General features: G+C 75.2%; 1 protein-coding gene across 1 annotated transcript; it reads left to right on the top strand.

Annotated features, from left to right (window-relative positions):
* Window positions 1–704: 704 nt before the first annotated feature.
* On the top strand, window positions 705–13608 carry ERBB3 (erb-b2 receptor tyrosine kinase 3; the record flags this gene model as incomplete). The annotated part of the gene is made up of 28 exons (XM_082332242.1): window positions 705–822; window positions 3500–3651; window positions 3730–3916; window positions 4647–4772; window positions 4865–4930; window positions 4998–5116; window positions 5515–5656; window positions 5747–5860; window positions 5929–6049; window positions 6118–6191; window positions 6282–6372; window positions 6822–7021; window positions 7092–7224; window positions 7542–7632; window positions 7708–7862; window positions 7953–8006; window positions 8603–8744; window positions 9052–9171; window positions 9257–9355; window positions 9454–9639; window positions 9705–9860; window positions 10195–10270; window positions 10338–10484; window positions 11498–11595; window positions 11661–11822; window positions 12101–12172; window positions 12370–12634; window positions 13076–13608. The coding sequence occupies 28 exons, from the start codon at window positions 705–707 to the stop codon at window positions 13606–13608; spliced, it is 3999 nt and encodes a 1332-aa protein (XP_082188368.1).
* Between the last annotated feature and the right edge of the window lie 1007 nt (window positions 13609–14615).

Here is a 14615-nt window from a genome sequence, read left to right as displayed (position 1 = left end):
CCGGGGCGGGAGCTGCCCCGAGCTGCTGGGGGGCCCCGGTGCCCCCCGGGGGGGCCCGGATGGGGCGGGGGCGGCTGTAACGGAGACACGGATGCGGACACGGGGGGGCCGGGGGCTGCGGCGGGGCCGGGCTCTGCCCCGGGGGGGCCTGGATGGGGCTGGGGGCTGCAGCGGGGCCATGGACACACGGGGGTTGCGGGGCTGCAGCGGGGCCGGGGGGGCCGTAACGGGGCCACCGACACGGAGACGCCCCCCCCCGGGGGTCGGGGGCTGCGGCGGGGCCGGGCTCTGCCCGGGGCAACGGGGGGGGGGGCAGCGGGGCCGGGCTGCACCTGGCGGGGCCGGGCTCTGCCCCGGGGGGGCCTGGATGGGGCTGGGGGCTGCGGGGGGGCCGTAACGGGGCCACCGACACGGAGCCCCCCCGGGGGTCGGGGGCTGCGGCGGGGCCGGGTCCTGCCCGGAGGGGGCTGGGGGGGGGCGCAGGGGCCGGGCGGGGCGGGGGGGTCCCGGTGCCGCCGCCCCGGGGCGCGGCGGGCGGGTCCGGGTCCGCGCTGCCCGGGGGGGCCCCGCCGCCGCCCCGCCCGCCCCGTCCCGCCCCGGCCCCGTCCCGCCCCGGCGGCCCCGCGCCAGGTGCATTCCCCCCGCCGCGCCCGGGCACGCCGCAGCCGCCGGGCCCTGCGAGCCGGCCGCGGAGAGGAGCCGCGATGGACCGGCACCGGCCCCGGGACCGGCCCCGGGACCGGGACCGGGCGCTGCTGCTGCTGCTGCTGCTGCTGCTGCTGCTGCTGCTCCGCGCCCCCGCGCCCGGCTCCGCGCAGGCAGGTGAGCACCGGCCCCGGCCCCGGCGGCTCCCGCGGGGACCGGGGCGGGCACCGGCAGCGTGCGGGGATCCCGGCGGGACCGGGGGAAGCGGGGCTGCGCGGCGGAGGCGGGCACCGGCGGGGCGCGGGGGTCCCGGGACGGGCGGTGGGACCGGGAGCGCTCGGGGGGTCCCGGGGGTCCCGATCCCGCCGGTGCCGGATCCCGATCCCGGGGGGCGTCGCGGGACCCCCTGCCCCGATCCCCAGCGCTGCGACCGGGGAGACCCCGACAGCCCCGGGGGCACCGGGACCGGCAAAGCCCCCCCGGGCTGCGGCTTGGCCGGGGCCGGTGGCGGGGCCGGGGCCGGGTCCCCCCCCTTCCCGGGGCTCGGTTCCCCCCCCTCCCGGGGCTCGGTCCCCCCCCCCAGGGCTCGGTTGCCCCTCCCGGGGCCGGGTCCCCCCTCCCGGGGCTCGGTTCCCCCCGGGCCGAGGCACCTGCGCCCCCCGCAGCTGCCGGGGATAATTTTAGGCTGCGGGGCCGGGACCCCCCGATGCCCCCGGGACCGGGAAGGGGGGGACCCCGGGGGTCCCCTGCGAGGGGACCCGGTCGCCGCCGCCCCGGGCCGCCCGCGCCCCGGCCGGGGGAGCGGGGACGCTCCCGGAAGGGCCGGCATCGCCCGGGAGTTGTTTTTCTGCCCCGAGCGGGAACCGGCGAGGGCTGGACGCGAAGGTGGGGCCGGCGTCGCCCGCCCGCGCGCCCAGGTGTGGGGGCCGCGCTGGCGGCACGCGGGGGGCGCGCCCGTCCCCTCGGCGCCTCCGCCGCGCCATGTGCCACCGGCGACGCCTGGGGCGGCCGCACACGGGGGTCCGGCGCAGCCGGGGGCCTGGCCGGCGCGGGGGTCCCGCTGGCACCCGCAGGTGCCCGGCGCCGGCATCGGGGCGAGCGGGACCAGCTCCGCTCCCCCCAAGCCCCCCGGCCCCGGCTCAGAGCCCCTTTGTTCGGGGCCGGGGTCCGGCCCCGCGGCAGCGGCCGCCCCGCGCGCACAGACCCCCTTTGTGCCGCCCGCGGGGCCGAGGGCAGGAGGTTGGGGCTGCGCCCCCCCGCCCGCGTCCCCCGGTGCTATTCCTGGCGGCGGGGGCCGGGGGGCCGCGGTGGCGCGGTGGCACGCGGCAGATAGCGGGCGACGTGCCGGAGCTGCCGGCGGGGCCCCGCGCTGATAACGCCCGGCCACGACGCCGCGACGGCGCCCGGGGGGCCCCGGCCCTCACCCCCCCGCGGGCAGGTGCACCCCGGGGGCCGGGCGCCCGCAGCCCCCCGCGCCTCGGTGCGCCGGGCGCCGGCGCCGAGGGGGGTCCCGGGCTCCGGTGGGACCCTTTGAGCGGCCGTTAATGATTCACCAGCGTCGCCCGACAGCGCTGCTTGTTCCCGGCCGCGGGGGTCCCGCGGGGGCCGGATCCTGCGCCCCGGCAGCCTGGGGACCCCCAAGCAGGCTCCGGCTGCCCCAGCTCCCCCTGTTGTTTCCTGGGGGTCCCAGCCCCCCCTCTCTGGGCCCCGCCGTGCCCATCCCCGGGGCGTCGGGGCTGGGGGCCGTGCCCCAACGCAGCTGGGACCTTTTTATAGCCCCTTCCCTATTAAAATAGCTGCGGCCGGGGGCGGGGGGAGCGCAGGCTGCGGCTGCGGGGGGGGGGGCTGGCCCCGTGCCCCTTCCCGTGTGTGCACCGAGCTGCCCGTTCTCTGCGGCCGCCCCCGGGAGGGGGCTCGGGCCCTTCTCTGCCCCCGCACCAGGGCCGGACAAAGCTGCCATTTACCCGCCCGCGGCCCCCCCGCGCCGCGCCTGAGTCACGTCTGCGCTGGGCCGGGGGGGCTGCGCCCCGCTCTGCCCCCGGGGTGCCGGCTCTCCCGCCGCTTTCGGGGGGCTCGGCCTCCCCCCGGCCCGCTCGCCACAATCGCCCCTTTGTGCGGCTGCGGGGAGGGGGCCGCATCCTGCCCGCGCACAAAGGGGCCCTGTCCGCCCTGGCGCGGGGGGGCCGCGCAGTCGTTAACCCCGGGGCCCCCTCGGTGCCCACCCCCTCCCCGGGCTCTGGGGGACCCCCGCGTCCCGGCCCCCTGGCCCCCAGCCCGGACCCGGGCGTCGAGGCGGGATGGGCCGTGCCAGCAGCCGGGTCCGAAGTCCGGGCGTCGCGGGCGTGCCGTGCGGGGGCCATGCCTGCAGCACCCGCCTTGCGCAACCCTTGCCCGGCCGGTTTGGGCGCCGCGCAGGGGAGGGGAGGGGAGGGTGGGGGAGCACCCATCACCCCCCGCCCCGGGCACCGCCACCCCCCGGCAGGGACAACGCGGGGGACGATGGGGGGAGCACTGCCGTGGCGGGGACGGGGACGCCGTGGGGGCACCGCCATGGCCAGCGTGGGGGGACGCACGCCGTGGGGGGGGCAGGGACACTGCGGAGGGCAGGGGGGGACATGGCCAGCGCGGGAGGGACAGAGCCACCAAGGAGGGGACGCGGCCACCGTGCGGGGACGTGGCCATGGCCATCAAGGGGAGGACGTGGCCAGTTTGGGGGGGGGAGAAGGAGCCCACGGAGGACGTGACCGTGGCCACCAAGAGGGGGACGCGGCCACTGCAGAGGGACACGGTGACCGTGGGGGTGCAGAGCCGCGGTGCCGTGGCGGCGGTGGGGGACAGGGTGCTGTGCCCGCAGTGTGCGCGGGGACGCTGAACGGGCTGAGCGTGACGGGGGACGCCCAGCACCAGTACCAGACGCTGCACAAGATGTACAACAACTGCGAGATCGTGATGGGCAACCTGGAGATCGTCCTCATCGACCACACGCAGGACCTCTCCTTCCTGCAGGTGAGCGGGGGGACGCGGGGGACGCGGGGGACGCGGGGGTCCGCGCCCGCTGGGCTGACGTGTGCCGCCGCCCCGCAGACCATCCGGGAGGTGACGGGCTACATCCTGATCGCCATGAACGTCTTCGCCTCGCTGCCGCTGCAGAACCTGCGCGTCATCCGCGGGACCCAGTTCTACGAGGAGAAGTACGCGCTCTTCGTCCTGCTCAACTACAACCCCAACACCACCCACGCCCTGCGCCAGCTCGGCCTCAACCAGCTCACAGGTGGGACACCGCGCCGCCGCGACCCCCCGCGCCCTGGGACCCCCCCGGAGCGGTGCCGTCCCCTCCGGGTCCCCGCCACAGAGTGGTGCCACCCCCTGCGCGCCCTGGGGCCACGCTGTCCCCCCTGCGGTCCCCATCCCGGAGCGATGGTGTCCCCATGCTGGAGCGGTGCCGTGCCCCCGTGCTCCCCGTTCTGGAGCGGTGCTGTCCCCTGCCGCGTCCTGGTGCCCATCCCAGAGCGCTGCTGTCCTGCCATGGTCCCCATCTAGAGTGGTGCCACCACCCCGTGCATCCCGTGGTCCCCATCCCAGAGCAGTGCCACCCCCGCCGTGGTCCCCATCCTGCAGCGGTGCTGTCCCCAGTGTGTCCCGGTCCCCATCCCAGACCAGTGCCACCCCTGCCGTGGTCCCCATCCTGCAGCGGTGCTGTCCCCACTGTGTCCCGGTCCCCATCCCAGACCAGTGCCATCCCCCCGTGGTCCCCATCCTGCAGCGGTGCTGTCCCCAGTGTGTCCCAGTCCCCATCTAGACCAGTGCCACCCCCCTGTGCACCCTGGGGCCACGCTGTCCCCATCCCAGAGTGGTGCTGTCCCCACCGCGGTCCCCATGCCGGAGCGGTGCCAGCTCCCCGTGGATCCCCGCCCCAGCGCGGTGCCGTCCCCTCCCCGCGCTGGCGGTGCCGGGCAGGGCCGGGGGGCCGCAGCCCCGTCGCCCACCGGCCGCCCCCGCAGAGATCCTGGCCGGCGGCGTCTACATCGAGAAGAACGCGCAGCTCTGCCACGTGGAGACGGTGGAGTGGCGGGACATCATGCGGGACCCCCGCCTGGAGCCCGTCGTGGGGGACAACGGCAAGGCCTGTGCGTGGGGGGCGCGGGGGGGCCCCGGGCGGGGGGGGCTGGGGGGCGGCACCCCCCCGGCTCTGGGGTGACCCCGCTGCGCTCCCCCGCAGGCGCCCCGTGCCACGAGAGCTGCGGCGGGCACTGCTGGGGGCCCGGCCCCGAGGACTGCCAGAAACGTGGGTACCGGGGGACCGGGGGGGCCGGGGCCGGGCCCCCCCGCCGCTCACCCCCGCCTCCCCGCAGTGACGAAGACCATCTGCGCCCCGCAGTGCAACGGGCGCTGCTTCGGGCGGGCGCCCAACGAGTGCTGCCACGAGGAGTGCGCGGGGGGCTGCACCGGCCCCCTCCAGACACACTGCTTCGTACGTCCCCCCGCGCGGCAGCCCTCTCTCTGTCTGTCTGTCCGTGCGTCCCCCTGTCTGCCCGCGTGTCCGTCTGTCTGCCTCCGGCGGGGAGGGAGCTCATCCGTGCGCCCCCCGGGGTGGGCACAGGGGGATGCTGCCTGTGCGGGGTGGGGAGGTATCTGTCCGTCTGTGCACGCGTCCGTCTGTATGGCCATCTGTCTGTGTGTCCATCCATCCGTGTGTCCGTCCGTCTGCCCCCCCCACGGGAGGGATCTCAGCCCCGGGGCGGGCGCGGGGCGATGCTGTCCCTGCAGGGCGAGAGGCGTCCGCGCGTCCCGGTGTCCGTCCGTGCGTCCCGGTGTCCGTCGGTCCGTGTGGCCGTGCCTCCCCCCACCCGTCACCCCTCCGTCCCGCAGGCCTGCCGGCACTTCAACGACAGCGGGGCGTGCGTGCCGCTCTGCCCCCAGCCCCTCATCTACAACAAGCTGACCTTCCAGCTGGAGCCCAACCCCGACACCAAGTACCAGTACGGGGGCATCTGCGTCCGGAGCTGCCCGCGTGAGCCGGGGCGCAGGGGGGCCCGGGGGGCTCGGGGGGCCGGGGGCCGCGGGCCGGCAACGGGCTCTAACCGCGAGGGTCTCCCCGCAGACAACTTCGTGGTGGACCAGAGCTCCTGCGTCCGCGCCTGCCCCAACGACAAGATGGAGGTGGAGAAGAACGGGCTGAAGATGTGCGAGCCCTGCTCGGGGCTGTGTCCCAAGGGTAGGGGGCCGGGGGGCCTGGGGGGCCGGGGGGCTGCGGGATGAGCCCTCACCGTCCCCATCCCGCAGCCTGCGAGGGCACCGGCGCCGGCAGCAAGTACCAGACCGTGGATTCCAGCAACATCGACACCTTCGTGAACTGCACCAAGATCTTGGGCAACCTGGACTTCCTCATCACCGGCCTGGAGGGGTGAGGGCCGGGGGGCCGGGGGGTGGCGGGTGCAGCCCCCGCCCCGGCTGACGGCTCCGGCTCCGCAGGGATCCCTGGCGCAACATCTCGGCGCTGGACCCCGAGAAGCTGAACGTCTTCCGGACGGTGCGGGAGATCACGGGTGAGCAGCGGGGCTGGGGGACGCTGGGACCCCCTGGGACCCTCCGGGACCCGCCAGGGCCACCCTGACCCCGGCCCTGTCCCCCCGCAGGGTACCTGAACATCCAGTCCTGGCCCAAGCACATGCACAACTTCAGCGTCTTCTCCAACCTCGTCACCATCGGGGGACGGAGCCTGTACAAGTGAGTTCCCGTCCCCGCAGCCCCCCACCTGGCATCTCACGGTCCCCTTCCGTGTGTCCCGCATCCCCCCGTTGTCCCCCATCCCTGCATCGACCCATCGTCCTCCATCCCTGCATCCCTCTCTCGTCCCCTGTCCCTCCATCCCTGCGTCCTGCATCATCCCTGCACATCCCTGCGTCCCCCCGTTGTCCCCTGTCCCTGCATCAGCCCATCATCCTCCATCCCTCTGTCGTCCCCTGTCCCTCCATCCCTGCACATCCCTGCATCCCCTCGTTGTCCTCCGTCCCTGCATCCCTTGTCCCTGGACGTCCCTGCATCCCCTCTCACCCCCATCCCTGCACGCCCCTGCATCCCCCGTTCCCACGTCCCCGTCCCTGCGTCCCCTCGGGTTGGCGGGTGCCCCCCGGCTCTCGCAGCGGCCGCCCCCCGCCCTGACACCCTCCCTGCAGCCGGGGTTTCTCCCTGCTGATCATGAAGAACGAGAACGTGACGTCGCTGGGGCTGCGCTCGCTGCGGGAGGTGAGCGCGGGCAGGGTCTACATCACCGAGAACCGCCGGCTCTGCTACCTCCACACCATCCAGTGGGCAGCCCTGAGCCGCCGCCGCGCCGACCTCGACATCCGCAACAACAAACCCCGCAGCAAATGCCGTGAGTGGGGCCGGGGCCGGGGGGCCGGGGGGGCCAGGACCCCGCGCTGAGCCCCCTTCCCTCCCTGCAGAGCAAGAGGGGAAGGTGTGCGACCTGCTGTGCTCCGCCGAGGGCTGCTGGGGCCCCGGCCCCGCGCAGTGCCTGTCCTGCCGCCACTACAGCCGCCGCGGCGTCTGCGTGCCCACCTGCCACTTCACCCAGGGGTGAGGGGGGCGCGGGGGCACCGGCGGGAGATCGGCTCCAGGACGGGCACGGGGAGCAGGGTTTATCCCAGCATGGGCACGGGGAGCAGGATCGATCCCAGGGTGGGCGGCGGGGGCAGCACCGGGGTGGGATGGACCCCGGGGGCTCCGGTCCTGGGGTGGGATGGACGCTGCGGCGGGCGTCGGGGTGGGATGGACGCTGGGGAGGGACTGAGCCTGTGGCGGGTGGGCGCTGGGGTGGACCCCAGGGTGGGCGCTGGCGCGGGCTGGGACGCCGGGCGCTGGGGTGGGCCGGTGACCCTGCCTTGTCCCCGCAGGGAGACACGGGAGTTCGCCCAGGGGGGCGAGTGCTTCGAGTGCCACCCCGAGTGTGAGCGCATAGAGGGCAACGTCACCTGCAACGGCTCGGTACGGCCCGGCCGGGGACCCGCGGCGGCGGCGGCGACGTCCCCGCGGGTCCTCACGTGCCCTCCCGCCCCGCAGGGAGCCGACACCTGCACCCGCTGTGCCCACTACCGGGACGGGCCCCACTGCGTGGAGAGCTGCCCCGAGGGCATCCTGGGCGAGCGTGGCCCCATCTACAAATACCCCGACGCCAGCCGCGAGTGCCGGCCCTGCCACGAGAACTGCACCCGCGGGTGCGCCGGGGCGGAGGGTTCGGGGGGTCCGGCCGGAGGAGGGGGCTGCCCGCGCCCCATCTCACCCCCCGCCCGTCTCCGTCTCCGCAGGTGCCTGGGGCCGCTGCTGCGGGACTGCCTGGGGGAGGCCCTGCCCGTCTCCAGGTACTGCGGGGCGGGGGCTGCGGGGGCCCCAGGGCGCTGCCGGGCCATGCCGGGCTGCGCCGTGCCAGGCCGTGCCCTGCTGCATGGTGCCATGCTGTGCCATGCCCCGGTGCGCTGTGCCGTGCCCCGGTGCGCTGCGCCGTGCTGCATGGTGCCAAGCTGTGCCACGCTGCACCGTGCCGTGGCACACCCTGGTGTGCCGTGCTGTGCCGTGCCTCGCCATGCCTCGCCGTGCCAGGCCGCACCATGCCCTGGTGTGCCGTGGCATGCCGCGCTGCGCTGTGCCGTGCTGCACCGTGCTATGTTGCGCCATGCCATGCCGTGCTGCGCTGCGCCGTGCCGCCCTGCGCCGGGGCCTTTCTCTGCCCGCGTGGGCTTCGGGGGACCCCCTGCCCCGGCTGTGCCACCCTCCTGCCGTGCGCGCCCGCGGGTGCCGAGCCCTGCCCTGCCCGTGCCGCCCCCGCCAGCCCCAGGGTTGGGGCGCGCGCCGCCCCCGCGGCGGGCAGGGCCGTGGGAAGCGCGTGGGGAGCGGCGGCGGCGGCGGGCCAGGACCTGCCGGCACCGGGAGCTCAGCCCCGGCCTCCTCCCGCGCCCAGGAAAACACCGACGGTGATCGCGGTGATGGTGGTCGGGGGGCTCTTCCTCTCCTGCTCCTGCGTCCTCCTCGCCCTGCTCTACTGGCGGGGCAAGAAGATCCAGAAGAAGCGGGCGATGCGGCGCTACCTGGAGAGGGGGGAGGTGAGCGGGGCAGCCGTGCCCGGGGGTCCCGCTGCCGTGGGGAGCCGGGCGGGAGCAGCGGGGAGCCCCGGGGCCACGGGGAGGGGGTTCAGAGGCAGGAGGGGTGGGGGACCCGTCCCCATCTGTCCCCATCCGTCCCTGTCTGTAGCCATCCCCAGCCCTTTCCAGCCCTGTTCCTGTCCCCATCCCAGGTCCCCATCCCAGGTCTCCATCCCAGGTCTCCATCCCCATCCCTCTCTGCTTCCGTCCCCATCGCTCTCCCTGCTCTGTCCCCATCCCCGTCCCCATCTCCGTCTCCCGCCGGCAGAGCCTGGAGCCGCTGGACCCCAGTGAAAAAGCCAACAAGGTGCTGGCCCGCATCTTCAAGGAGACGGAGCTGAAGCGGCTGAAGGTGCTGGGCTCCGGCGTCTTTGGGACCGTGCACAAGGTGAGTGGGGGGCTCGGCGGGGGGCTCAGCCGGGGCTGGGCACGGGGCTGGGCACGGTGCTCACCGGGGCATCCCGTCCCCCCAGGGAATCTGGATCCCCGACGGGGACTCCATCAAGATCCCGGTGAGCATCAAGGTGATCCAGGACTGGAGCGGGCAGCAGTCCTTCCACGCCGTCACCGACGTAAGTCCGGGGGGGGGGGGGCACAGGCCGGATCCTGCTCCTCGGGAGGCCGCCGCGGGCGGCGGGGGGCTCGGCCACGGCTGACGCTGCCCCCGCAGCACATGCTGGCCATCGGCAGCCTGGACCATGCCTACATCGTGCGGCTGCTGGGCATCTGCCCCGGCCCCCAGCTGCAGCTGGTGACGCAGCTCCTGCCGCTGGGCTCCCTCCTCGACTACGTCCGCAAGAACCGCGACAGCATCAGCCCCCAGCTCCTGCTCAACTGGTGCGTCCAGGTGGCCAAGGTGAGTCCCCGGGGTGAGGGGGGTCCCCGCGGCCCCCCGGCCCCGCTGACGCCCCCCGCCCCCAGGGCATGTACTACCTGGAGGAGCACCGCATGGTGCACCGCAACCTGGCCGCCCGCAACGTGCTGCTCAAGTCCCCCAGCCAGGCTCAGGTGGCCGATTTCGGCATCGCCGACCTCCTCTACCCCGACGACAAGAAGTATTTCTACAACGAGGTCAAGGTGGGCGCCTGGCGGGGACCCCCGTGTCCCCCCTCTGCCATGGGGCACCACCTCCCTGCCCTGCGCACCCGGTACCCCCTGCGTCCCCTCCTCTCCATGGCCCCGTACCCCTACAACGAGGTCAAGGTGGGCGCCTGGCGGGGACCCCCGTGTCCCCCCTCTGCCATTGGGCACCCCGTCCCTGCCCCGCGTGCCCGGTACCCCCTGCGTCCCCTCCTCTCCATGGCCCCCGTACCCCCACCACCCGGGGATGTCCCGTCCCCTCATGCCCCCTGCCCCGTGGGGCGTCCCCCCGCCTGCCCCACGTCCCCCCACAGCCCACCTTTCCTCGCAGACGCCCATCAAGTGGATGGCGCTGGAGAGCATCCACTTTGGGAAGTACACGCACCAGAGCGACGTCTGGAGCTACGGTGAGCGCCGCGCCCCCGGCCCCCGGCCCCGCCAGCCCCACGGGGCTCACGGGGACTGTCCCCGCAGGCGTGACGCTCTGGGAGATGATGACCTTCGGGGCTGAGCCCTATGCCGGGATCCGGCTGGCCGAGGTGCCCGACCTGCTGGAGAAGGGCGAGCGGCTCTCGCAGCCCCAGATCTGCACCATCGACGTCTACATGGTGATGGTGAAGTGTGAGTGCGGGGCCACCGCCCGCGGCCCCGACCCCGGGGAGGGTCCTGCTTCTGTCCCCAGCCCTGTCCCATCCCCGGGGCAGGGTCCCAGCCTCATCCTCATCCCTGGGGCAGGGTCCTGCTCCTGTCCCCATCCCCGGAGAGGTCCTGCCCCTGTCCCCATCCCTGTCCCCATCCCTGGGGAGGGTCCTGCTCCTGTCCCCAGCCTCATCCCCATCCCTGGAGCAGGGTCCCATCCCCAGGGAGGGTCCTGCTCCCGTCCCCAACCCCAGGGCAGGGTCCCAGCCTCATCCCCATCCCTGGGGAGGGTCCTGCTCCTGTCCCCAGCCTCATTCCCGTCCCTGGAGCAGGGTCACAGCCATGTCCCCATCCGTAGAGCAGGGTCCTGCTCCTGTCCCCATCCCTGTCCCCATCCCTGGCACAGGGTCCTGCTCCTGTCCCCATCCCCGGGGCAGGGTCCCAGCCTCATCCTCCTCCCTGGAGCAGGGTCCCATCCCCAGGGAGGGTCCTGCTCCTGTCCCCAGCTCTGTCCCTATCCCTGGAACAGGGTCCTGCTCCTGTCCCCAGCCCCAGGGAGGGTCCTGCTCCTGTCCCCAGCTCTGTCCCTATCCCTGGAACAGGGTCCTGCTCCTGTCCCCAGCCCCAGGGAGGGTCCTGCTCCTGTCCCCATCCCTGTCCCCATCCCTGGCACAGGGTCCTGCTCCTGTCCCCATCCCCGGGGCAGGGTCCCAGCCTCATCCTCCTCCCTGGAGCAGGGTCCCATCCCCAGGGAGGGTCCTGCTCCTGTCCCCAGCTCTGTCCCTATCCCTGGAACAGGGTCCTGCTCCTGTCCCCAGCCCCAGGGAGGGTCCTGCTCCTGTCCCCAGCTCTGTCCCTATCCCTGGAACAGGGTCCTGCTCCTGTCCCCAGCCCCAGGGCAGGGTCCCATCCCTGTCCCCATCCCTAGAGCAGGCTCCTGTTCCTGTCCCCATCCCTGGGACAGAGTCCCAGCTCAGCCCCTGCCGTCCCCCCAGGCTGGATGATCGACGAGAACATCCGTCCCACCTTCAAGGAGCTGGCGAACGAGTTCACCCGCATGGCCCGCGACCCTCCGCGCTACCTGGTGATCAAGGTGAGCACGGCCCCCCTGGCCCCCCAGCCCCGGCCCCGCAGCCCCTGACGCAGCCGTCCCCGCAGCAGGAGAGCGGGGCCGCACCGCCCGCTGAGCCCCCCACCCTCAGCGACAAGGAGCTGGATGACATGGAGACGCTGGAGCTGGAGGAGGAGGAGGAGCTGGACGTCTCCTTCGGCCTCGCCACCGGGCTCTACCCCCAGCGGCCGCGGGGCAGCTGCACCCGGGTGAGACCCCGCTGTCCCCCGGGTCCGGGGGCTCTGGGGCTGGGTCCTGGACGCGGCACAGGGCAGGGTGGGGGCTCGGGGTCCTGGGACGTGGCACGCGGTCTCCCAGCCCCAAATTTCCCCACGCAGGTGGGACACGGGGCTGACCCGCGGGACCCCCTGCCCTGTCGTCCCCTCGGAGCCCCGGTGGGACCCGCGCCCCGTTCCCGCAGCGGGGTGGGGGGTCCCAGCCCCTGTGTCCCCCCCGCTGGGTGTCGACCCTCCGTGTCCCCCCGCAGAGTCCCAGCCTGCTCAGCCCCCCGGCCGGCTACATCCCCATGAACCAGCCCGGCCTCGGCAGCGGCCGCCAGGTACCCGCGGGGTGGGGGGCGCTGGGGGGGTGGGGGGTGGCCATGGGGTGGGTGGGGGCTATGAGGGTGGCCACGGGGTGCCAGGGCAGGGGGGGGCAAAGCGGTGTCCATGGGGCGGTGGGAGGTGAAGCGGTGGCTGTGGGGTGGGGGGGCTGGGGTCCGCAGGGGTGCCCCCCCCTCAGCCCCGTGTCCCCCAGGGCGGCGGGTGCCGGCCGCCGCGGCGCAGCCGTCAGGAGTCCCTGGGGCGGACGGTGTCGGAGTCGTCGGAGGGCCGGGGCACGGCCTCGGAGCTGGACCTGGCCGAGGGGGGGTCGCTGTCGGGGAGCCTCTGCCGCAGCCTGCGCTCGCGGGGGGACAGCGCCTACCTGTCCCAGCGGGAGAGCTTCCCCCCGCCGCCCCCCAGCACCGAGGGCAGCGAGGAGGATGCCAACGGCTACGTCACCCCCAACTGCGCCGGACGGGGTGAGGGGCGCAGCCTGGGCGGGGGGGTCCCGTCCAGGCAGGGGGCGGGGGTCCCATCTGTGCAGGCTGGGGGGGTCCCTCCCTGTAGGACCGGGTCTGGGGGCTCCCCCCGCCATGGGGTTGCAGGGAGCCCATCCTCGAGGGGTGGTGGGTGCCGTCTCCGCAGGGTTGGGGGTTAAGGGGTGGGGGCTCACCCTTGTAGGGCTGGGGGCTCCTGTGTCTGTGGGGCGGGGGCAGCCTGGAGGGGGCCCGTCCCCAGCGTTCGGGGTGGGGGGACCCATTTGTACAGGGTTGGGGTTCATCTTTTAGGGGGTGAGGGTTGTGGGGTGGGATGACCCCGTCCATGGCCCAGATGAGACCCCCCCCAAACTCGGGACAGGCCCTGGGGGTAGAGGGGGGGAGCCAGGGGGGTCTGGCCTCTGTCTCACCCCCCCCTCGCAGAGCCAGACCCCGCCGGGGGCTCGGTGCCGGAGCCGGAGGAGGAGTATGAGTACATGAACCGCCAGCCCGGGGGGCCCCCGGGAGCCCCCCCGCCCCGGCCGGCCTCACTGGAGGAGCTGGGCTACGAGTACATGGAGGTGGGCTTGGAGCCGGGGGCCCCCCCGGGCGCCCCCCCGGGCCGGGGGCAGGAGGAGGAGGACTATGAGTACATGAACAAGCAGCCGCGGCTGAGCCGCTCGCTGGGCAGCGTGGCCGGGGGGCCGGGACCCCGGCAGGAGGGCGGCCCCCCCCGGCACGACGGCTACACCGACATGCGCCCCGGGGAGGCCGCCCCGGCCACCGAGGAGGAGCAGGGCTACGAGGAGATGGAGGCGGTGCTGGCCCCCCGCTGCACCGGCTGCCGCGCCCCCCCCGGGCCCCCCACCCCCTGCATGAAGCCCCTGCGGAGCCTGGAGGCTTCGGACTGCGCCTTCGACAACCCCGACTACTGGCACAGCCGCCTCTTCGCCAAGGCGGACGCCCAGCGGACGTAGGGGCCCCCCCGGCCCCCGCTGGCGCCCCGCTGCCTCCCGGGCCCCCCCGGGGCTGTTTACACTGGATATGAAGGATCCCCCCTCGGGGCACGAGCCAGAGCTGTGGCCACGGGCAGGGGGCCGAGGGGCCGCGAGCCCCCCGGGGTGCACCCGCTCCCTGCCGCCCTTGCCAAAGCCTTTCCTGGGGCCCGGGGCCGGCGGGGCTGAGCCTGAGCAGCCCGAGCTGGGGCGGGGGCCAGCCCAGGCCCCCTGCAGAGGGGGGGTCCCTGGGGCTCTGGACCCCTGGGGCCCCCTCCGGCCGTGCCCGGCGGCTGCCCCCAGCTGAAGGTGGTCCCTGTGTGCAGGGACACAGGGTCGGTCCCTGTCCGGGGCTGGGGGTCCCTGTCCGGAGCTGGGGGGTCCCTGTCCAGGGCTGGGGGTCCCTGTCCGGAGCTGGGGGGTCCCTGTCCGGGGCTGGGGGTCCCTGCTGGGGGTCCCTGTCTGGGGCCAGGGGTCCCTGTCCGGAGCTGGGGGGTCCCTGTCTGGGGCTGCCGTGGGGTGCCGCCAGGCGAGGCCGGCCGGGATGTCCGGGCAGGGACCCCAGACTCAGGTTTCCCTGCTCCCTGTTGGAACCGGTGAAGGGGGCGGGGGTGCCCCCCGTCCCCGGGGCGCTTGGAGGGGGTCCCCGGCCGGTGGCGGGGGGCTGCCGTGCCCCTTCGGGGCCGGGGCCGGGCGGGCTCTGCACAGCCGCCCCCGGAGAATCCCGGTCCCGTGATGTTTTCACCCGGTTCCACCGGGGCTGCCCGGGGGGGGGGGGGGCCAGCCCGGACCCCCGGCTCGGGACATCGCCCCCGGCCCCGGTGGCGGCCGCGCGGGTCGGTCGGGTCTGTAAATGCGGAATAAAGACAAAGCGAATCTGCCCGAAGCGATGGTGCCGCTGCTTGGGGAGGGCACGGGGGCGGGGGGGCCGGGACCGGGGGCTGCGGGGGGGCCGGGGGCACCGACAGCCCCGGAGCGGCGATTCCCCC

This window comes from Platalea leucorodia (assembly GCF_965183815.1).
Source record: "Platalea leucorodia genome assembly, chromosome: 23".
NCBI lineage: Eukaryota > Metazoa > Chordata > Aves > Pelecaniformes > Threskiornithidae > Platalea > Platalea leucorodia.
Note: the sequence above shows the minus strand (reverse complement) of the source record. Positions and strands in the feature narration are given on the sequence as shown.